Source organism: Zalophus californianus, chromosome 12 (assembly GCF_009762305.2).
Source record: "Zalophus californianus isolate mZalCal1 chromosome 12, mZalCal1.pri.v2, whole genome shotgun sequence".
NCBI classification, from domain to species: Eukaryota; Metazoa; Chordata; class Mammalia; order Carnivora; family Otariidae; genus Zalophus; species Zalophus californianus.
The window spans coordinates 53193737-53218840 of NC_045606.1; the positions used below are offsets into that span (position 1 = coordinate 53193737).

Here is a 25104-nt window from a genome sequence, read left to right on the forward strand (position 1 = left end):
GGGAAAAAGCCTTGCTTGAACAAATTGATGTTGTTTTACAGTAAAAGCCTTCTTAAAATGAAGACTTACGACATGTATTTCTGATTGAGTATTGAACCATTTACATGCAACTACAACATGCAATAGCATACAAGACATGGCCCTTTTGTGAAAGTCTTAGAGATGCAAATCAGCAGGATTGGTTGGATTAATAATTTGTTGCCTCAAAATGATCAGTGTCCTGTGTGTAATGATCATGTGATGTTTTCAGGTTGTCAGTCCCCAAGCCTTTGCCTGGCTGTCCCAACTTCGTCACCAGTGGGAGGACGTCCAGAAACACTGCTTTGTTAATATTTGTGATGCCCAGTTCCAGTACTTCTATGAATATTTAGGAAATAGTCCTCGGCTAGTGATCACTCCTCTAACTGATAGGTAAGAGTGAGAAGTTGGAGTCAGATGGGAAAAAGTGAGCTGGAAAAGTCCCCTAGTCTGGGTAAAGGTGTGTGAGTGAGTTGGAACTGAAATAAGTAAGAGAAAATGATGAACAAACTAGAAAGGTATGAAAGCTATGTGTAAATGAACTAATGAAGCGACACAGTAAACGTTGACTTTAGTTAGAGATAAGTTAAAGAGAACCAAATTAGAGAAGCAGAAGTATACTAGATGGTATATAAATCATGAAATCATGAGCAGATTAATATGGCGGAGGGCAGCACTCTTGATCACTGAGTCCATTCTCTCTGATTATCTATGGCTAACATCCTGATACCAGGGTTTGTAACCACCTCCCACGCCCGAATCCCTTTATCAAAAGTGTAACATAGGAATTGCCTACATGGTGATTCATTTTTGAAGGGTTACCTACAGTGAAAGGAAGAAAAGAGCAGGAACATCTGTTAAATGATTTAACCAACACTTAGGAAGCATGGTGCTGAGTACTCTTCCAGAATTAAACAGGCAGGGTTCCTGGTCTCATAGAATGCGCTTTCTAGTTGACTGTGGCATGTGAGTGTCTGGGAATGAAGAGGAATAATAAACAAGTTAACCAAGTTATTTTAGATGATTATATATGCTATGACTAAAATAAAACAGGGTGATACGTCACACAGTATCTTGAATGGAGAGTCCACTATAGATTGTGTGAGTTGGGACCTAAATGATACCAGGGAAGCTTTGCAAACATCCTGGGGCAGAAAGTGACAGGCAGAGACAAGTGCAAAGTTGCTAAGATGGGAAGGAGATTGGCCAGTTCAAGAGATGGATACAGAGCCAGAGCATGGAACATGTCAACGCTATCTAGAGCAGTCTACACATTCAGGGCAATCCCTATCAAAATACCATCAACTTTTTTCAAAGAAATGGAGCAAATAATCCTAAAATTTGTATGGAACCAGAAAAGACCCCAAATAGCCAGAGGAATGTTGAAAAAGAAAAGCAAAGCTGGTGGCATCACAATTCCGGACTTCAAGCTGTATTACAAAGCTGTCATCAGCAAGACAGTATGGTACTGGCACAAAAACAGACACATAGATCAGTGGAACAGAAGAGAGAGCCCAGATATGGACCCTCAACTCTATGGTCAGCTAGTCTTCAACAAAGCAGGAAAGAATGTCCAATGGAAAAAAGTCTCTTCAACAAATGGTGTTGGGAAAATTGGACAGCCACATGCAGAAGAATGAAACTGGACCATTTCCTTACACCACACACAAAAATAGACTCAAAATGGAGAAAAGACCTAAATGTGAGGCAGGACTCCATCAAAATCCTTTAGGAGAACATAGGCAGCAACCTCTTTGACCTAAGGCACAGCAACTTCTTCCTAGACACATCGCCAAAGGCAAGGGAAGCAAGGGCAAAAATGAACTATTGGGACTTCATCAAGATAAAGATAAAAAGCTTTTGCACAGCAAAGGAACCAGTCAACAAAACCAAAAGACAACCGAGAGAACGGGAGAAGATACTTGCAAATGACCTATCAGAGAAAGGGCTAGTACCCAAAATCTATAAAGAACTCATCAAACTCAACACCCAAAGAACAAATAATCGAATCAAGAAATGGGCAGAAGACATGAACAGACATTTTTCCGAAGAAGACATCCAAATGGCCGACAGACATGTGAAAAAGTACTCAACATCGCTTGGCATCAGGGAAATACAAATCAAAACCTCAATGAGATACCACCTCACACCTGTCAGAATGGTTAAAATAAACAAGTCAGGAAACGACAGATGCTGGCGGGGATGCGGAGAAAGGGGAACCTTCCTACACTGTTGGGAATGCAAGCTGGTGCAGCCACTCTGGAAAACAGTAGGGAGGTTCCTAAAAAGGTTGAAAATAGTTACCATACAACCCAGCAATTGCACTATTGGGTATTTACTCCAAAGATACAGATGTAGGGTTCTGGAGGGGTACGTGCACCCCGGTGTTTATAGCAGCAATGTCCACAATAGCCAAACTGTGGAAAGAGCCAAGATGTCCATCGACAGATGAATGGATAAAAAAGATGTGGTGTGTGTGTGTATACACACACACACACACACACACTGGAATATTATGCAGCCATCAAAAGGAATGAAATCTTGCCATTTGCAGCAATGTGGATGGAACTGGAGGGTATTATGCTGAGTGAAATAAGTTAATCAGAGAAAGACATGTATCATATGACCTCACTGATACGAGGAATTCTTAATCTCAGGAAACAAACTGAGGGTTGCTGGAGTGGTGGGGGGTGGGAGGGATGGGGTGGCTGGGTGATAGACATTGGGGAGGGTATGTGCTATGGTGAGCGCTGTGAATTGTGTTAAGACTGATGAATCACAGACCTGTACTCCTGAAACAAATAATACATTATCTGTTAATTAAAAAAAAATAGAGAGCCAGTGTGGCTCAAGCATGTCAAGGGAGAGGGGGTTACCATTACTAGAAGTTCATTGCCACTTGACTCTAAGTCAGTATACACACAGAGTCAGAATGCTGTAGAGATAAGGATCTGTCACATTAATAAGGAGTTCCCTATCAGTATTTCAGCCTCTGCCGAATTACTTGGTGGTGGGGAAGCCTATTGACTCATTGGCATTCCTGAAAGGAAAAAACATCTCAAAATCACAGGAGTATTCCCAGTTATGCAGTATATAACCGTACCATACAATTTATCTGGGAGTGAAAGTGTAGACAGTTTTAAATATGTCAGTAACGCTGGCTTCTGTTGATGGTCCTGGGAAGCCCGTGAGATTCTGCCACAAGCTTTGTGATTGTTCTTGTTTGTATTAATCTGCTCATGAGTTCATCACTGATAAATTGTAATTCTGGGTTTTGTTGTTTTGTTTTTGTTTGTTTTAAGATTGAGAGAGAGCATGCCTGAGCATGCAAATGCAGGGGGAGGGTCAGAGGGAGAGGGAGAAAGAGAATCTCTAGCAGATTCCCTGCTGAGCCCAGAGCTTGATGTGGGGCTCGATCCCATGACCCTGGGATCATGACCTGAGCCGAAACCAGGAGTCGGACGTTTAACCAACTGAGCCATCCAGGCGCTCCTGTAATTCTGTTTTTCTAATTCACTTCTCTTTAACTTGTCTCTAACTGAAACTCATTGTTCACTATCTTAATTGGTTAATTTATGTACATCTTCCAGTGTGAGACATTAAAACTTGTACCTTGACAAAATCACTTGAGAATCGTCAAAACTGCAGACGCTGAGTCTACCGCGTCCGCGCCATGATAAATAAAGCTGAGAAGAAGGGAGGCATGGGCTGTAGGAGGAAGAGACACTTGAAAGTGTGCCAATATGTGAGGACTAATAGCTTATTGGCTTTTTGATTTAAAAAAAATCACTATGTGGTTTGTTTGCCAGTTAAAAGGAAGCTGAATGTTCCTTTTGATGGAGTGAGTGGTGCTGCAAATGTTCACTTTGCATACATTTCTTTTCCATTTCACTTTTTGGGTTGTTTACTAGTTCTTTACCTTCACACAGTAATGCCTTTCAGACGTGCTGATCACATCTCACTTGATGTTGACCTTCCCTCTGTGGGGTAGGTGGGCTGCTTGCCTTTGTGGGCAGGTTGAGAGACGGAGGTCAACAGCATGTAACAGAGAGTTAGGAGCAGGAGCACAGGTGGACTGGTTAGGAGCACAGAAGGCTGAGCTGTTACCAAGAGACCCAAGATAGAACGGCTGCAGTTCCACAGAGGCTGGTGTGACACTTGGGTCACAGTCCAGAGGAGAGCGGTTCCACAGTATAGCCCGGCACGTGACCAACATGCCACATGTGACTTCCACCTTCGTGTCAGCCAGGGAACAAGGGCAAAACATCTAGACAGGGTTGTTGTGGGATTTGTACATGGCATCTCAGCACAGAATATGTTGCTTGGAGCTTGGTCACTGGGCAGCTCCTGACTGGAAGGTGGTACGAAAGGTCATCTGCAGCAGATAGACAGCCACGCGTCCAGCCAAAACTTGGAACTATGAGAAAAGATGCTGAGGGGATAGTCTGCACTATAAAAAACGCTGTAATTCCTAGTTCAGGGGTCTTTCCATTCCAGATGCATTGTAAGGAGCAATTAAACATGTGCCAGCCATAAAATACAGAAACGATTTACATTTTCCTAAGGAACTGCTTCTGTTTGCATTGTACTCTGAATTTCTTAAGGCATTTGCCTTGGGCATTCTTTTTTTTTTTTTAATTTTTTTTTGTTATGTTAATCACCATATATTACATCATTAGTTTTTGGTGCAGTGTTCCATGATTCATTGTTTGTTCATAACACCCAGTGCTCCATGCAGAACGTGCCCTCCTCAATACCCATCACCAGGCTAACCCATCCCCCTACCCCCCTCCCCTCTAGAACCCTCAGTTTGTTTTTCAGAGTCCATCATCTCTCATGGTTCGTCTCCCCCTCTGACATACTCCCCTTTTCTTCCTCTCCTGTTATCTTCTTCTTTTTCTTTTTTCTTAAAATATGTTGCGTTATTTGTTTCAGAAGTACAGAACTGTGATTCAACAGTCTTGCACAATTCACAGCGCTCACCGTAGCACATACCCTCCCCAATGTCTATCACCCAGCCACCCCATCCCTCCCACCCCCAACCACTCCAGTAACACTCAGTTTCTTTCCTGAGATTAAGAATTCCTCATATCAGTGAGGTCATGTGATACATGTCTTTCTCTGATTGACTTATTTCACTCAGCATAACACCCTCCAGTTCCATCCACGTCGTTGCAAATGGCAAGATCTCATTCCTTTTGATGGCTGCATAATATTCCATTGTGTATATATACCACTTCTTCTTTATCCATTCATCTGTCGATGGGCATCTTGGCTCTTTCCACAGTTTGGCTATGGTGGACATTGCTGCTATAAACATTGGGGTACACGTACCCCTTCGGGTCCCTACATTTGTATCTTTGTGGTAAATACCCAGTAGTGCAATTGCTGGATCAAACGGTAGCTCTAATTTCAACTGTTTGAGGAACCTCCATACTGTTTTCCAGAGGGGTTGCACCAGCTTGCATTCCCACCAACAGTGTAGGAGGGTTCCCCTTTCTCCACATCCCCGCCAACATCTGTCATTCCCTGACTTGTTAATTTTAGCCATTCTGACTGGTGTGAGGTGGTATCTCATTGAGGTTTTGATTTGGATTTCCCTGATGCCGAGCGATGTTGAGCACTTTTTCATGTGCCTGTTGGCCATTTGGATGTCTTCTTTGGAGAAATGTCTGTTCATGTCTTCTGCCCATTTCTTGATTGGATTATTTGTTCTTTGGGTGTTGAGTTTGATAAGTTCTTTATAGATTTTGGATACTAGCCCTTTATCTGATATGTCATTTGCAAATATTTTCTCCCATTCTGTCAGTTGTCTTTTGGTTTTGTGGACTGTTTCTTTTGCTGTGCAAAAGCTTTTTATCTTGATGAAATCCCAATAGTTCATTTTTGCCCTGGCTTCCCGTGCCTTTGGCAATGTTTCTAGGAAGAAGTTGCTGCGGCTAAGGTCGAAAAGGTTGCTACCTGTGTTCTCCTTTAGGATTTGGATGGACTCCTGTCTTACGTTTAGGTCTTTCAACCATTTGGAGTCTATTTTTGTGTGTGGTGTAAGGAAATGGTCCAGTTTCATTCTTCTGCATGTGGCTGTCCAATTTTCCCAACACCATTTGTTGAAGAGACTGTCTCTTTTCCATTGGTCATTCTTTCCTGCTTTGTCAAAGATAAGTTGACCATAGAGTTGAGGGTCCATTTCTGGGCTCTCGATTCTGTTCCATTGATCGATGTGTCTGTTTTTGTGCCAGTACCATACTGTCTTGAGGATGACAGCTTTGTAATAGAGCTGGAAGTCCGGAATTGTGATGCCGCCAGCTTTGCTTTTCTTTTTCAGTATTCCTCTGGCTATTCTGGGTCTCTTCTGGTTCCATACAAATTTTAGGATTATTTGTTCCATTTCTTTGAAAAAAGTCGATGGTATTTTGATGGGGATTGCATTGAATGTGTCGATTGCTCTAGGTAGCATTGACATCTTCACAATGTTGATTCTCCCAATCCATGAGCATGGAACGTTTTTCCATTTCTTTGTGTCTTCTTCAATTTCTTTCATGAGTATTTTATAGTTGTCTGAGTACAGATCCTTTGCCTCTTTGGTTAGATTTATTCCTAGGTATCTAATGGTTTTGGGTGCAATTGTAAATGGGATCGACTCCTTGATTTGTCTCTCTTCTGTCTTGTTGTTGGTGTATAGGAATGCCACTGATTTCTGTGCATTGATTTTATATCCTGCTACTTTACTGAATTCCTGTATGAGTTCTAGCAGTTTTGGGGTGGAGTCTTTTGGGTTTTCCACATACAGTATCATATCATCTGCAAAGAGTGAGAGTTTGACTTCCTCTTTGCCGATTTGGATGCCTTTGATTTCTTTTTGTTGTCTAATTGCTGTGGCTAGGACTTCTAATACTATGTTGAATAGCAGTGGTGAGAGTGGACATCCCTGCCGCGTACCTGACCTTAGGGGAAAAGCTCTCAGCCTTTCCCCATTGAGGATGATATTCGCTGTAGGTTTTTCATAGATGGCTTTTATGATATTGAGGTATGTACCCTCTATCCCTATACTCTGAAGAGTTTTGATCAAGAAAGGATGCTGTACTTTGTCAAATGCTTTTTCTGCATCTATTGAGAGGATCATATGATTCTTGTTCTTTCTTTTGTTAGTGTATTGTATCACGTTGATTGATTTGCGGATGTTGAACCAGCCTTGCAGCCCAGGGGTAAATCCCACTTGGTCGTGGTGAATAATCCTTTTAATGTACTGTTGGATCCTATTGGCTAGTATTTTGGTGAGAATTTTTGCATCCATGTTCATCAAGGATATTGGTCTGTAATTCTCTTTTTTGATGGGGTCTTTGTCTGGTTTTGGGATCAAGGTAATGCTGGCCTCATAAAATGAGTTTGGAAGTTTCCCTTCCATTTCTATTTTTTGGAACAGTTTCAGGAGAATAGGTATTAATTCTTCTTGAAATGTCTGATAGAATTCCCCTGGGAAGCCATCTGGCCCTGGGCTTTTGTTTCTTGGGAGATTTTTGATGACTGTTTCAATTTCCTTAGTGGTTATAGGTCTGTTCAGGTTTTCTATTTCTTCCTGGTTCAATTTTGGTAGTTGATACATCTCTAGGAATGCACCCATTTCTTCCAGGTTATCTAATTTGCTGGCATAGAGTTGCTCATAATATGTTCTTATAATTGTTTGTATTTCTTTGGTGTTGGTTGTGATCTCTCCTCTTTCATTCATGATTTTGTTGATTTGGGTCATTTCTCTTTTCTTTTTGATCAGTCTGGCCAGGGGTTTTTCAATCTTGTTAATTCTTTCAAAGAACCAGCTCCTAGTTTCGTTGATCTGTTCTACTGTTCTTTTGGTTTCTAGTTCATTGATTTCTGCTCTGATCTTTATGATTTCTCTTCTCCTGCTGGGTTTAGGCTTTATTTGCTGTTCTTTCTCCAGCTCCTTTAGGTGTAGGGTTAGGTTGTGTATTTGAGACCTTTCTTGTTTCTTGAGAAAGGCTTGTATTGCTATATACTTTCCTCTCAGGACTGCCTTTGCTGTATCCCAAAGATTTTGAACAGTTGTGTTTTCATTTTCATTGATTTCCATGAATTTTTTTAATTCTTCTTTAATTTCTTGGTTGACCCATTCATTCTTTAGCAGGATGCTCTTTAGCCTCCATGTATTTGAGTTCTTTCCGACTTTCCTCTTGTGGTTGAGTTCTAGTTTCAAAGCATTGTGGTCTGAAAATATGCAGGGAATGATCCCAATCTTTTGGTACCGATTGAGACCTGATTTGTGACCTAGGATGTGATCAATTCTGGAGAATGTTCCATGGGCAGTAGAGAAGAATGTGTATTCCTTTGCTTTGGGATGGAATGTTCTGAATATGTCTGTGAAGTCCATTTGGTCCAGTGTGTCATTTAAAGTCTTTATTTCCTTGTTGATCTTTTGCTTAGATGATCTGTCCATTTCAGTCAGAGGGGTGTTAAAGTCCCCCACTATTATTGTATTGTTGTCAATGTGTTTCTTTGCTTTTGTTATTAATTGCCTTATATAATTGGCTGCTCCCATGTTTGGGGCATAGATATTTACAATTGTTAGATCTTCTTGTTGGATAGACCCTTTAAGTAGGATATAGTGTCCTTCCTCATCTCTTATTACAGTCTTTGTTTTAAAATCTAGTTTGTCTGATATAAGGATTGCCACCCCAGCTTTCTTTTGGTGTCCATTAGCATGGTAAATGGTTTTCCACCCCCTCACTTTCAATCTGGGGGTGTCTTTGGGTCTAAAATGAGTCTCTTGCAGACAGCATATTGATGGGTCTTGTTTTTTAATCCAATCTGATAGCCTGTGTCTTTTGATTGGGGCATTTAGCCCATTTACATTCAGGGTAACTATTGAAAGGTACGAATTTAGTGCCATTGTATTACCTGTAAGGTGACTGTTAACTGTCTGTTGTCTGTGTTCGTTTCTGCTCTTTGCTGCTTTTAGGTTCTCTCTTTGCTTAGAGGACCCCTCTCAATATTTCTTGGAGGGCTGGTTTCGTGTTTGCAAATTCCTTTAGTTTTTGTTTGTTCTGGAAGCTTTTGATCTCTCCTTCTATTTTCAATGATAGCCTAGCTGGATATAGTATTCTTGGCTGCATATTTTTCTCGTTTAGTGCTCTGAAGATATCTTGCCAGTCCTTTCTGGCCTGCCAGGTCTCTGTGGATAGGTCTGTTGCCAATCTAATGTTTCTACCATTGTAGGTTACATATCTCTTCTCCCGAGCTGCTTTCAGGATTTTCTCTTTGTCTCTGAGACTCGTAAGTTTTACTATTAGATGTCGGGGTGTTGACCTATTATTATTGATTTTGAGAGGGGTTCTCTGTGCCTCCTGGATTTTAATGCCTGTTTCCTTCCTCACATTAGGGAAGTTCTCTGCTATAATTTGCTCCAATATACCTTCTGCCCCTCTCTCTCTCTCTTCTTCTTCTGGGATCCCAATTATTCTAATGTTGTTTCGTCTTATCATATCACTTATCTCTCGAATTCTGCCCTCGTGATCCTGTAGTTGTTTCTCTCTCTTTTTCTCAGCCTCTTTATTTTCCATCATTTGGTCTTCTATATCGCTGATTCTCTCTTCTGCCTCATTTATCCTAGCATTTAGTGCCCCCATTTTTGATTGCACCTCATCAATAGCCTTTTTGATTTCGATTTGGTTAGATTTTAGTTCTTTTATTTCTCCAGAAAGGGTTTCTCTAATAACTTCCACGCTTTTTTCAAGCCCAGCTAGTATCTTTAAAGTCATGATTCTGAACTCTAGGTCCGACATCGTACTAATGTCCGTATTGAGTAGGTCCCTGGCTGACGGTACTACCTCTTGTTCTTTTTGCTGAGGTGATTTCTTTCGTCTTGTCATTTTGTCCAGAGGAGAATAGATGAAGGAGAGAACAAAATGCTAACAGGTTTACAACGTCCCTAGCAAATATACTGTATACAAATCAGAAAAGACCTGAAACCAGGGGAAAAGAAAGGGAAAGAAAGAAAAAAGAAAGAGAAAAAGAAAAAAAAAAGATAAAAACAAAAACAAAACAATACAAAAAAGGCAGAATATGATCAAATATGATCAGGCTAGTGCATAGATCAGTGCCACACACTAGATTTTGGGCGTATTTTGGTCTGTTAGAAAAAAGTGCCTCCTAAAATTTTAAAGGAAGAAAGACATATATGTACAAAATAAGGGTTGATACAATGAAGGGATGGAAGATGACTGTAAAGATGAAAATTATAAAAGATTTTATAAAAGGACTTGGTAAGATAAGTTGTTTGAAAAAAGAAAGAAGATTTAAGAAAAAAAAAAAAGGAAAAAGGGAGAGAATGTGATCAGGCAGGAGACTAGAACAAAGCCATACACTAGTGATTTAGGGTATATTTTGATCTGTTAGAAGAAACTGTACCTCAAAATTTTAAAGAGAGAACAACTTATATATATATGCCAAAAATAAGGGTAACTACTATGAAGGGATAAAATATAACTCTAAAAATGAAAAATAAAAAAAAATTTTTTTTTAAAAAGGGATTTATAAGATGTTGGTTGAAAAATGGAAAAAGAAAAATAAAAAAAACAGTCAACAAAAATTAACTTTGATGAAATAATGAATCATGGTAAAAAAAAAAAAAAAAAGCCATGAATCTATGTGCAGTATTCCCCTAGCGCTGGAGTTCTCCTATTCTCCTTGATCGATCAACTTGGTCTTGGCTTGCTGGCTGTTTGTGTTGATCTTCTGGGGGAGGGGCCTGTTGCTGTGGTTTCCAAATGTCTTTGCCGGAGGCGGAATTGTCCCGCCCTTGTCGGTCCGGGCTAAGGAAGCTGCTCCGGTTTGCTCTCAGGAGCTTTTGTTCCCTGCAAGCTCTCGGTACAGCTTTGGAGGACCAGGGCAGAAATGGTGGCCTCCCAATCTCCACTCGGAGGAGCTGAGAACTCGGGGCCCCGCTCCTCAGTGTGCCCCCAGAGAAAAGCAGTCACTTCCTTGTCCCCGGTCTCCGGCCGCACTCCGTGCTCACCGGGCCCGTGATCGAGCGTTGCTATCTCTGGCACCCGACCCCACGCGGAGTCTCCAAACCCAGCAGATCCCTGCAGTGCGTTCCCGCACCGCTCCTCCCCGGGAAGGAAGGGGAGTCTCCCCGGATCTGCTACTTGTTGGGTCCCTGCTGGAGGAGCAGTGGCCCGACTGGGCCGTAGACCACAGTTTATGGCAACCCCGAGCTGAGAGCCCGCGCCTCAGCTCCGTCTCTGCAGCCGGCTTCCCTGCTCCGATCCCTGGGAGCTCTGGCGCACTCAGGCACCCCCGGTCTTCCTGTGACCCGAGGGTCCTGAGATCACACTGTCCCGGGAGGATTCCACCCCCCGCTTAGCCACTGCAGCGATGTCCCTCCGCCGAGCCAACTTCTAAAAGGTCCGATTTTGTGCTCCACGGCTCTAGCACTTGCCAGAAGCGGCCGGCGGAGGCCCCTCCCCCGCCGTCTATCCTCCCGAATATCGCCTCGGATTCACTTCTCCGCACGCCCTACCTTCCAGTAAGTGGTCGCTTCTCTGTTCAGAGAGTTGTTGCTACTCTCCTGTTCGATCTCCTGTTGAGTTCGTAGGTGTTCAGAATGGTTTGATCCCTATTCAGCTGAATTCCTGAGACCAGACGAAATCTAGGTCTCCTACTCCTCCGCCATCTTGCTCCGCCCTTTGCCTTGGGCATTCTTAATATAGACCTACAATAAACCTCATATTCAGGAGAAATCTGAGGCATGCTGATGTCAAAAGACTTATTTAAGATTAACATCATCTGATGATTGGCAAAGTAGACCCTGGTCCCTGGTCTTCAGACCTGATGCGAATGTCTTTTTATTAGATCCACTGTCTGTACTAAGACAAAATTAATTTATGGAAACCTCATAGTAGATCCTTGACGTTTGTTAGTTTTTTTTCTTTTACAAGTATCAAATTCTTGGGGTGCCTGGGTGGCTCAGTTGTTAAGTGTCTGCCTTCAGCTCAGGTCATGATCCCAGGGTCCTGGGATCGAGCCCCACATCGGGCTCTCTGCTCCACGGGAAGCCTGCTTCTCCCTCTCCCACTCCCCCTGCTTGTGTTCCCTCTCTCGCTGTCTCTCTCTCTCTGTCAAATAAATAAATAAATAAATAAATCTTTAAAAAAATATATCAAATTCTTTGTTTTTTAAATTTTTTTTATTATGTTATGTCACCATACATTACATTAGTTTTTGATGTAATGTTCCATGATTCATTGTTTGCGTGTAACACCCAGTGCTCCATTCAGTAGTGCCCTCTTTAATACCCATCACCAGGCTAACCCATCCCCGCACCCCCTCCCCTCTAGAACCCTCATTTTGTTTCTCAGAGTCCATAGTCTCTCATGGTTGGTCTCCCCCTCCAATTTCCCCCTTCATTTTTCCCTTCCAGCTATCTTCTTTTTTTTAACATGTAATGTTAAAAATGTTTTTTAACATGTAATGTGTTATTTGTTTCAGAGGTACAGGTCTGTGATTCAACAGTCCCACACATCTCACAGCGCTCACCATAGCACATACCCTCCCCAATGTCTATCGCCCAGCCACCCCTTCCCTCCCATCCCCCACCATTCCAGCAACCCTCAGTTTGTTTCCTAAGATTAAGAATTCCTCATATTAGTAAGATCATATGATACATGTGTTTCTCTGATTGACTTATTTCGCTCAGCATAATACCCTCCAGTTCCATCCACGTCGTTGTTGCAAATGGCAAGATTTCATTCCTTTTGATGGCTGCATAATATTCCAGTGTGTGTGTGTGTGCATGTGTGTGTGTGTGTGTGTATCATCGTTTTTATCCCTTCATCTGTCGATGGACATCTCGACTCTTTCCATAGTTGGCTATTGTGGACATTGCTGCTATAAACATTGGGGTGCACGTACCCCTTTGGATCCCTACATTTGTATCTTTGGAGTAAATACCTAATAGGGCAATTGCTGGGTCGTATGGTAACTCTATTTTCAACTTTTTTAGGAACCTCCCTACTCTTTTCCAGTGTGGCTGCCCCAGCTTGCATTCCCACCAACAGTGTAGGAAGGTTCCCCTTTCTCTGCATCCCCGCCAATATCTGTCATTTCCTGACTTGTTAATTTTAACCATTCTGACTGGTGTGAAGTGATATCTCATTATGGTTTTGATTTGTATTTCCCTGATGCCAAGCGATGTTGAGTACTTTTTCACATGTCTGTCGGCCATTTGGATGTCTTCTTCGGAAAAATGTCTGTTCATGGCTTCTGCCCATTTCTTGATTCGATCATTTGTTCTTCGGGTGTTGAGTTTGATGAGTTCTTTATAGATTTTGGGTACTAGCCCTTTATCTGATATGTCATTTGCAAATATCTTCTCCCATTCTCTCGGTTGTCTTTTGGTTTTGTTGACTGGTTCCTTTGCTGTGCAAAAGCTTTTTATCTTGATGAAGTCCCAGTAGTTCATTTTTGCCCTTGCTTCCCTTGCCTTTGGCGATGTGTCTAGGAAGAAGTTGCTGTGCCTTAGGTCAAAGAGGTTGCTGCCTATGTTCTCCTTTAGGATTTTGATGGAGTCCTGTCTCACATTTAGGTCTTTCCTCCATTTTGAGTCTATTTTTGTGTGTGTTGTAAGGAAATAGTCCAGTTTCATTCTTCTACATCATTAGGTTTTGATGTAGTGTTCCATGGTTCATTGTTTGCATATAACACCCAGTGCTCCATGCAATACGTGCCCTCCTTAATACCCATCACCGGGCTAACCCATCTCCCCACCCCCCTCCCCTCTAAAACCCTCAGTTTGTTTCTCAGAGTCCATAGTCTCTCATGGTTCATCTCCCCCTCCAATTTCCCCCCTTCTTTTTTCCCTTCCTACTCTTTTTTTTAATTAACATATAATATTTGTTTCAGGGGTACAGGTCTGTGATTCATCAGTCTTATACAATTACCAGCACTCACCATAGCACATACCCTCCCCGATGTCCATCACCCAGCCACCCCATCCCTCCCACCCCTCCTCCACTCCAGCAACCCTGTTTGTTTCCTGAGATTAAGAGCCTCTTATAGTTTGTCTCCCTCTCTGGTTTCGTTTTGTTTCATTTTTCCCTCCCTTCCCTTATGATCCTCTGCCTTGTTTCTCAAATTCCTCATATCTGTGAGATCATATGATATACAAGTATCAAATTCTGTCTTTGCATAATTCTCCTCAGTCTGAGAACCTCTGAATCTTTCCTGCAAAAATAGGTATTTTCAAAATCTAAATTCATGTGGCAACACATTCAAAATGAGTTCCTGACATATATTTTAATGTAGCAAATTGTCATTTGTGTATTTGCTTTATGCATTGAAATATGTATATATTTGCATACTCTGCATGTGTATTTACATATCTCTTAATGTATTCATTAAATAGCAGTTTAATGAAGTTGATGTTTAATTCATTCACCATCCAAGATTTCTCTTCTGTTTTTCTTTTATAAACAATAGTTTGGAATGTCATCTGCCATATTAATAGTATCTCTGCCTAGACACATCAGAAATTCAGTAGCATTGGGAATCAAGTGTTACTTGTATTGATGCATAGTTCTTAGGAAATGAGACAAAGCAGTACATGCTTTATATTTTTAAATAGCCAACCTAAAATTAAATTTGATATAAAATATTATTCTGACTCTTGTTATTGCCGTGAACAAATTGTGGGTATATCAATCAGTATTGTGTGTTAGTAACACATTCTAGAGCCTGATTATCTTAAACTAAAGAAAAAGTTAGATTGCCTGTAGTGTTCTCTAAAAATCTCATATCAGACTGTAATATTTGTGCTGTCAATGGTTTAAAGGTGTTACATCACTTTAACTCAATCACTTCATTTAACCATGAGTGGAGCTCCAGCTGGCCCAGCCGGTACAGGGAAAACAGAAACCACAAAAGATCTTGGACGTGCCCTTGGCATGATGGTTTATGTATTCAACTGCTCAGAGCAAATGGACTACAAAGTGAGTGAGTTAGAAAATGTTACCTTCTAACAATATTATCCCCGATTTGGAATGATTGAAACTAAGAGCTCAAAACCCTCTTCTGTGAAATTGTTAATGCCTTGCTCTATGATTTAGTCCATAGGAAATATCTATAAGGGATTGGTGCAGACAGGGACTTGGGGCTGCTTTGATGAATTCAATCGAATTTCTGTGGAAGTCCTATCCGTGGTGGCCGTGCAGGTGAAACTGATACACAATGCCATCAGAAACAGGAGAGAGAGGTGAGTAGCGCATGGCTTCTTTCTGTTGTTGCCAATAGAAAGAGGAACACGAGGTCAGGCAGTCACCCTCACCCTGCCCTTTTATTGATGCCTCTCGCTGTCTCAGGAAATGGATAAAAGAAGAGATACTGGTATATTTTGAAGAATGAGTTTGAATAACCTCCCATTTTTTTATTAGTGTTTTTTAATTGTTGAATAAACAAGAGCATACTACATTAATACTGCAAAAATAAACACCCTTGACAGTGCTGAATCCAGCTACCAGTTCTCAGTCGTGATCTGACTTGACCTTCTGGTGACGTTGGACACACCTGGTCCCTCCCTTCTGCAGGGCACACTTCTTCACGGAGGTTCCAGGACACCACCGTCCTCCTGGTTTTCTCCCACCCTCAGGGATGCTCCTGGGCTCATTTCTTCTCCTTTACAAATTTGGCAAACAGTGGCTACCATACGGATGATGATGATGATAACTAAATACAGAACACTTGGACAAGTATCTGACACATAGCGAGCACTGTGTCAGGGTTTGTTATTTTTTCTTGTTAGTATTTCCTGACCTTATTGATACTAGATGCCACAGGCCTCAGTCTTTGGGTCTCATTCCCTTCGTGATTTCACCCCACCATGTGGCTTTGAGAATCACCTGTTTGCTGCTGGCTGCCAGATGCCCAGACTTTGTTTCCCTGATACCTACATCTCCGAAGACTGTGCCTGTAGGGGCATCTCAAGACTCCACTTGATGTCGTGTGGGCCTGTTAGATTTAATAGATCCAAAATCAAAATCCTGGTCTCTCCAGCAACACCTGTTTGCTCATTGTTCCCTCACAGTGGGTTACACCCACACACTCTACTAGTTCCTCAGTTACTTAAGAAACTTCCCAGTATCTCCAGAGCCTAAGAACTTCTCAACATGATGCCATACTCTAAAAGATAAAACATGACTGGCACTTGGGGTCTGATGGCTTAATTTGAGAAATAAGTATTATAGAGGCGTCTGGGTATCTCAGTTGGTTAAGCATCCGACTCTTGGTTTTGGCTCAGGTCATGATCTCACGGTCATGAGGTTGAGCCCTGCATCAGGCTCTGTGCTCGGTGGGGCGTCTGCTTGTCCCTCTCCCTCCCCCTCTCTTCCTCCCTGTGATGGCTCTATTTCTGTTAAAAAAAAAAAAAAAATTTTTAATCTTAAAAAATACAAGTATTATAGTATTCAATTGTGTTTTTCCTTGTAACATTTTTGTATACAAGGCAATCACGTTTTTCTGGCCTACTCACTTACCCCCCTTCTTAGGGTATTTTGCTCAGCCAGCTGTCTTGTCCACAGGAACATTGCAGTCTCCCAGTGAGGGAAGGATTATCTAGCCCCTTGAAACTATGACTCTATTATAGTGGTTTCCCATTATTGTAGATAACATCTGGATTTTCCACCTCCTAGAAAACCTCTCAGTTCTTCTGCATGGCTCTGGGATATCAGTTGTCTGTGACCACATGTCTGCTGCCTTACCTGCCCCTACTCTAAGGCCACGTTAGAGAAGGTAGATTCTTTCCTCTTTGACAGCCCCCCCCAGCATATTTTTAGTTTTTAGTAAAAAACTTATCATTTGATGTAATCCAGGTGTTATTTGAGACCATCCTTTCTAATGGAGACTTATATAACTGATCCCTGCAAGGATTTCTGGACACTCCCAACTATGCTCATCGATAGTTTCCGTCTTTGTCCATGTCTGTGTATATGTGAATTGAACCTGTTCATCTCATGCTAGCCCATGGACAGATGGCTAGGATTCTTCATGATTTCATGCATTTTATTACGTGCTCTTTATATCTGAGGATTTAATCGGTGGGACCTTGCCTCAGTGATCTTCCTACAACTCTTCCACTGCTTCCCCCGTGCAGTCATAGCTAACACCTTTTGAGTATTTGCCATATTCTAGGCATTGTCCTTTTAGCCATTTATATGCATAATCTCTTTTAATCCTCCTATAATCCCATAATGTGGGTAATATTCTTATCCACCCCCCCTTACCTTCTTATGAGCTGAGGGAATTGGCACATGTCTAAAGTGATAGAGCTGGTCTCTGAACACTCACCGTCTGGCCCCGGAGCTCGCTGTCCTAACCACCACGCTATTCTGTCTCTCCGTGGTAGTCAGCAGTTACGTGCTGAATAAAAGGGAGGACAGGTGGGAGGGAGTGAAGGGGGGAGGGTTAGCAAATAGGCGAAATCAAGACTGAACAAAGAAGCCACTGTCTCCTCTTAACGTGAGTATTTTCTATCTTTGCAGTATCTCATTCAAGGAATCGCAGCCCACAATAAAGGCAGAAATGACATCACCTTTCAATAACTGTTAAAGTAGTCAAGTCCTCATTTTTATATTCTAGCCTATATGGCTGTGCTAAAATAGAAAAGAGTACTTGCCATATTTGTAACTCTTGGCAGAGAAGGGAGTGCATTTTTTAATAAACATGCTTCAAAACCTCTTCAGAATATGCATGCATATGAGTTTTAAAGAAAATCACTGGGAATCAACAGCTCCCTAATAATTTGCATTTTGCAGTGGTTTGCATTTGTCAATGTGTATTCACATTCAGGGACCCCATTTAATTCCGTCAACATTCTTCTTGCGGTAGATTTGTATTTCTTGGGGAAGCCATCACACTGAAGCCATCAGTTGGAATATTTATTACTATGAACCCAGGATATGCTGGTCGAACCGAATTACCGGAAAATCTCAAAGCTCTTTTCAGGCAAGTGTTAAGCTTTGTGGTTTAGCATCTGGAACACTCATGCCACCTAACGTTGCTGGTTTGCACTGTTAAATGATTTGTTTTTCCTTGAGAATTCCTATGGAAAACCCTTATTATTTCTTTGGGATTCCCTGATAGGGAGAACTTTTATCATGATAAATTAACTCTTTTGAAATACAAAGCCAGAACTTAAAAATCATTACTTAAAAGTTACATGGTACGTTTGAACACTTATTACCAGCTCTTTTGTGATAATATTTTTATTATTATATTATATATAATATTATTATTAAAGTTTTTACCAGTTATGCAATATTTGGAAAATATAGAAAAGAATAAAGAAAAAGTGACAGTTTTACCACCAAGAAATGATGATTGTTGTATTTTTTTCTGGTCTCTTTTATAATTTAGATTTTATGGAGTTAAGATATGAAGTTAGGTATGATTTTTATTTATTTCTGATTTAATATTTTGACATAAGCAGTTGATTGTATTATTGGAAATTCCTTGGAAATGCTCTTCTATGTAGCTTCAAAATAGTCTCTCTCATGGATTATCCATAATTTTCTTAACCATTTCCTATTGTCTGACATGAAGGGTTTGTGTTTTTCTTTTCAGTTTTTCCTCAGGCTATAAACATCTCTTTGCATGAAGAGTTACCTATTTCAGATATTGCCCAGAACAGATACCTACCTGTGGAACTACCTGGTGAAAGATTAAAATATCTCTTGATGACCTGTTTTCCAAAAGTATTTCACCAATATATACACTCATTAACAGTCTGTCAGAGAAGCTGTGCTGTATCTGAACCAGTTAGGTTTAACTCCTATTGTAAATCAACGTTGTTCGGCTGTAATTTCCTATAAGAAAATGCATGTATCTAGGGGTACAAACTATGAAAACATCACCACAATCTAGATACAGAATATTTCTGACGCAACTGGAAGTTGTCTTGTGCCTCTTTGAAGTGAATCCCCCACATACCCCAGGATCTGCCTTCTGGGCGCTGAGATTAAACTTGCCTTTCTCAGAGTTCATGTCAAGTGAAACCATACAGTGTATACTTGTTTGTGTAGCCTCTTTCCTTGAACATTAAGTTGTGGGGATTCCTCCAAGTTGAGTATCGCAGTAGTTCCTTTCTGCAGCTGGTTAGTATTCTGTTGTGGAGACATACTACAATTGGTGTATCCATTCACCAGTTGATGGACATTTGGGTTGTTTCCAGTTGGGGGCTCTTAGGAATAAAGCTGCCTTGAACATTCATCTGTGATCTTTGTGTGAACATACCTTTTCTTGTGGGTAAATATTTATGAATGACAGTCTCATGGCAAATGTGTGTTTGACGTCATCAGAATCTGCCCATCTGGTTTCTAAGGTGGTTGGGCTGTGTTACAGTTTCACCATCAGCGTGTAAGAAGTCCACGTGCTCTGCGTTCTTATCAAAACTTAGCATATTTAGTGTTGTTAGTTTTAGCCCATCTCGTAGATATATAGTGGTATGTGATTGTGGGTTTAGTTTGCTGCATTTCCATGATGGCTAATGAGGTTGAACATTTTCTCACGTAGTGTGCTGGCCATTCCCACACTTTACTTCTGTGAAGTGCTGTACTGTGTGTGTTTCCTTTGTTAAATTCATATATTTATGATTTTTTTTAAATTTTTTAATTTTTCTTAATGGTGTCCATCAAAGGTAAAATCTTTAAATTTGATGAAATGCTGATTATCAATTTGTTTTTTAAAATAGGCTAGTAAAGAATGTTTGACTAGTCCCACATTGCAAAAGTTTTCGAGTATGTTTTCTTCCAGAAGTTTTGTTTTATAATTTTCCTGTGGTTTTCCCCTTCTTTGTGTTAATGTGCTGGATGATATCGATTGATTTTTCAAATGCTAAACAATTCTTCAATGTTGCATTCCTGGGATAAACTCCACTTGGTCAGGAGTTACTAGTTTTATATTTGTTGCTGGGTTCAATGTGCTACTACTTTGTTAAGGACTTTTAAATCTATGCCAGGGGGGATACTGGTCTGTAGTGTCCTTTCTTGTAATATCTTTATCTGGTTTTGGCATTAGGGTGATGCTGACCTTGTATAATGAATTGGCAGTTTTCTTGTCTGTTTTCTTCCGAGTTTGTGTAGGATTGGTATTATTTACCCCTTAAATATATGATAGAATTAATCAATGAAGCCATCTGGGCCTAGATTTTTCTTTGTGGCAGTTTTTTCATTGCTAAACTCAATTTCTTTTATAGATACAGAGTCATTCAGATTTTTTCTCCTTCTCGAATTAGTTTTGATAATTTGCATCTTTTAAGAAATCTCTCCACATTATCTAGATTATTGAATGCATTGACATTAATTTGTTCGTGATATTCCCTTATTATCAGTAATGAGGTCCTGCAGTCCGTGTATGTCCTGGGTCATTTGTGTCTTCTCTCCTTTTCTTGCTTTGTTGAGCTAGAGGCTTATCCGTTACATTTTTAACCAGGTCTCTGGTGTTCACAGTCTGTATTGTTATTCACTGTCTGCCTTCAAAAGGATACACTACTTAACATATAATGTAAGAACCTCTGGTTTTTAACATGATTTCTCTTGACTCTTTTAAGGTTAAAATTTTCTTGTCCATCCATCTGTTAAACCATGTTTTATTTGTATTTTCTTCTCATTTTTATACTTTTTAAATGTACTTTATTTTTTGAGAACTTGTTTTGGCAGATAACAGGAGTATTTAAACTGAATTCTTTTCCCAGTCAACTACTCTAACGCCATTTACCAAATGTTTTCCTTTCCTCCTAGACCAGCTTTGTCTAGCATAGCAGCTCTATAATGTCTGTTTTTCTTGAAAAATAATTTTAGAGAATAATATCCTAACATTGTCAGGATTATAGAATACTTTCATTTGAAATTTGAACCCTTATGAGGTATTTTTACATTTGCGTCCCAGTTCATCTCCTACCTGTTTTCACTTAGGTCTTAAAATTTGAAATTATTTGGTAACGTTTCCATAAATTTGGTTTAATTAAGGACAGCATCATTGCTGTTGGGGTGCTAGTACTTGCATCAGCAAAGTTTGAAGGACAATTTGGATGATGCAGGTAGCATTCATGAGTGGAGGCAGCAGTATGCCTGAGCCTTAAGAGCATCATGATTCTACCCCTGACCTGCCATGGGGCCTGGGGCGTGTGCTCACCTTGCTCAGAACCTTGGCCTGCATCTCTGCAAAATACAGGTGAGAAGAGTAGCCACTTCCTGGAGTTGTGAGAATTAAGGGAGAGAGTGCATGAAAAGCTTTTAACACCCTGTACAGCGTCAAGAAAGTACTCAGTAGACACAAGTTCTCAATATTAATGTATAGACCAAGCAAGTCAGTTCGCTACCTTTTCTGTCCCCTATTTCCTGTTGGTCTTTACTGCTTCTATTGTATGATAGAATACAGAATGTGGGGAAAATGTGGGCTTAGTTTAAATAGGAGGAGTACTTATGGCACAGATCCAAAGAAATTTAGGCATGTTCACTGTGAAAATTAGATATGCATGAAGTGGACTGTAATTATATTTACAAGAGCAGGTGGATAAATATTACCGGACTGTGTGCTTTACGAAGTCTAAAATCACAGGCTTACTTACTTGGTTCCTTCTTTGCAGTTCAGTTGAGTGAAACTTTTTCAGATGTTGCTTTAAATGGCAATGGTCTTTGGGGAAGACTTTCTGGAGCTACCCCTCCAAAAAGGGGATTTGAATGTTATGTTTTGGCAAAATCTTAAAAGTCTAACCAAACTGGCTTGAGGCAGTGGTATTCCAGAACTGGCCTGTACCACCTTGAAAGAGCCGATGGTTAAATTTTCATGAAATTTTTGAGTTTGTTGTTAAGCACAGCCACCGATAGAAACTAAATTATATGGACATATGGTTATATTTAAAACAAAGGCGATGAGTACTCAAAACACATCACTGCCTAATTGAATTTCTCTATCTCGTTAATAGTGATGCTCTTAGGTCCTTTCTGTTTTGTCGGTTTGGTGATGTGCTACTGGGCATCTCTTTCCCCGCCCATGCTAAGTGATGTGTTGATAGATGGAAGTTAGCCATGGTGGAGGTGTTTATTCCATGGAAACCAGCAGATGCTCTATTTTGGAGAGCTGGTCATTAAACATTGACCATCCTAGCTCTGGCCATGGGTAAAGGTGGCCTCTAGCCCCAAATATCACTCCTCTTTCTGCAGTGACAACTTGTAGGAGTTTACTGGATATACTACAGATTTCCCTTAAACTCCTACACCCATGCTTCTGCCTTTTTCACACATTCCATAGTTTTCTACATATCTAGAAACAAACAGGACATTTTTTAGTTGAAGTGAAGGGTCTTGTTAACCGTGACGAACAAAGGTAATTGTGAGCTGCTTGGGAATGGTGAGAATGTGGATATAAATTAATCACTTGATTTCGGCAATGTGTACTTAGTACCTTATAATATAATAAAGCTAAATTTCTTACTTTTTAGGCCCTGTGCCATGGTGGCCCCTGACATTGAGCTAATCTGTGAAATCATGTTAGTAGCTGAAGGGTTTGCAGACGCTCGCTCATTAGCCCGCAAGTTCCTTACATTGTACACGCTCTGCAGGGGGCTTCTCTCCAAGCAGGTGAGGGGCTTTTTGTTCCTTTGGCTTGGTTTTTATATCCCATTAAAACTGCTTTGGAAATATAGATGCTGGGTAATTTATCACTCACATGACGGTTAGACATCTTGGAGTCATTTTTTAAAAATTTTCTAGAAAATTTTGAAAATATTTTACAGTTTTAAATTTTTTTTCTAAAATGAAACTTGAGACATTTTAAGTTGACCTTTTTTAAAAGATTTTATTTATTTGAGAGAGTATAAGTGGGTGGGGGGCAGAGGAGGGGCAGAGAGAAGCAGACTCCCTACTGAGCAGGGAGCCAGAGCCCGACCCACTAGCCGGCTGATTCCCAGGACCCCAGTATCATGACCTGAGCTGCAGGCAGATGCTTACCAGACAGCCACCCAGGTGCCCCTTAAGTTGACTATTTTTTTTTGGTACTTCATATAATTTTTATCAATGGGCTCTGTGATTTTCTTTAACCTTCAGCAATGCTATAATTATACATGGAATTTTATGATGTCTCCCTTTCTTGGTGAGAACATTATTTTCTAGTAAGAGATGGCAGGAGTGTTCCTAAGAATCAAAAGAAGTAAAAGCTGATGCTCTGAAGAACCCCTCAAGAAATTTTAAATTAAAATTTCTCTCACTTTGGTGGTAATGTTTTATTTGAAGGTGGGGTTGGCTTTTTTGTTTTTTGTTTTTACTTTTGCTCTACAAGTCCCTAGTCTCTGAAGTGGGTCAAACATACTCTTTACTCTCCTCACGACCTTGATTTTTTTTTTTGTTTTTTAAGTATAGTTGAAAATGATACTACATTCGTTTTAAGTCCACAGCAGAGTGACTCGGTATCTCTGTCCCTTTGGTCACGCTCACCACAGGTGTAGCTCCCATCTGTCACCCTACGAGACTATTCCAGTACCATTGACTCTGTTCCCTGTGCTGTGCCTTTTATTCCTGTCCAGTCACTAGCTGCTTGCTGTTTCACCCAAGTTGCTGATGTGCTACAAAAATACCATAGGTATCAGCCTCACAATTTTTAAATTCAGCTTTGTGGTCACCTTTGACTTTGGTCTTTTGATGACCTTTCATTAATTCCTGGTGACATTATTTTGCAGCTTTTCCAGCATGAAAGTATTAAAATGCCACCGTCAGAACCACATAGTTACTTGTACTGACAGATGTACTCATTGTAAATTACCTGTTGTTGAGGTGGAACTGGGATCTGAGAGAGAAATTCATGTTGTCATTTTAATAACTGTAAATCTACATGCTGGGTGGAAATCATAGCAAATTTAATGATATGGAAAAAATGTTGATGACAGTGTTACATGCAGAAAACAGCATACCAAACTAGATGTGATGTACAACTTGCATGTATTTTTTTATTTTAGACTTTGTGCATTTTATATATTTAAGTATGTACGTATGTGCCTGGAAGATACATTGTGATTTTTAATCAGTGTCTCTGGGTAGTAAGACTGAGTATTTTTTATTTTTCTCCCTGTTTGTAATACCCTTTTTATTTTTGCAAGGAGTTCATTTTAATTTTATAATGGTCAGAAGTCAGAAGAAACGAATGTCATTGAACCCAGGCAACACAGAGTTGCAACCACATCCATTCCCAGTGGTCATATTTAAACATTTAGTGAGCATTTCCTATATCCAGGTATTATGTTTGTTGCCGGTGATGATGAAGAAGGTAAACAAGAGCAAATGAAGCAAGTGCACTCAGATTTCTGAGTTCAGAGAACTTAGGAGATTCAGTTTACGTGAAATAAAAATGAGAAGAAAATGAAGGATGAGACGATAATCATGGTTTTAAGAGGGAGGTGTTGGGAGTAAAGTTAGAACAGTCAAGGGAAGTGCTCTCCAACTAGACGAGTGTCATGGATGAGATGAGGGGAGGCAGGGAGACCAGGACAGAAGGGCTGAGTTAGGAACAGTCACTGATACGTTTCTAAGCTGTAGGAATAGATTTAAGAAGAACCAGTGGACATTTTTAAAAAAACAAATAAATAAATTTACTTATTTATTTACTTATGAACGCACGTGTTGAGGGGGAAGGGACCAGAGGGAGAGGGGGACCGGGAATCTCAAGGAGACTCCCAGCTGAGCATGGGGCCCAGTGTGGGGGCACTCTCACGACCCTGAGATCATGACCTGAGCTGAAATCAAGAGTCGGATGCCTAAACCACGGAGCCACCCAGGTGCCCCACCAGTGGACATTTTTTTAAATTTAATTTTTATTTAAATTCACTTGGCCAACATACAGTACATCATTAGTTTCCGAAGTAGAGTTCAGTAATTCATTAGTTGTGTACAACACCCAGTGCCCATCACATCCCGTGCCCTCCTTAATGCCCATCACCCAGTTACCCCATCCTCCCACCCTCCTCCCCTTTAGCAGCTCTCAGTTTGTTTCCTGTAGTTAAACCAGTGAACATTTTTGACTAACAGAGTGACATAA

The 25104-nt window shown here is 40.6% G+C and overlaps 1 protein-coding gene across 1 annotated transcript in view; it reads left to right on the plus strand.

Moving 5' to 3' along the window:
* DNAH11 (dynein axonemal heavy chain 11) overlaps positions 1-25104 on the plus strand; it is a 327809-nt gene that overhangs the window by 124997 nt on the left and 177708 nt on the right. Inside the window, exons 32-36 of the mRNA XM_027574450.2 lie at positions 251-411; positions 14861-15017; positions 15135-15280; positions 17908-18024; positions 22520-22658. Coding sequence (XP_027430251.1) covers positions 251-411; positions 14861-15017; positions 15135-15280; positions 17908-18024; positions 22520-22658 — 720 coding nt within the window. The remainder of the gene's footprint in view (positions 1-250; positions 412-14860; positions 15018-15134; positions 15281-17907; positions 18025-22519; positions 22659-25104) is intronic.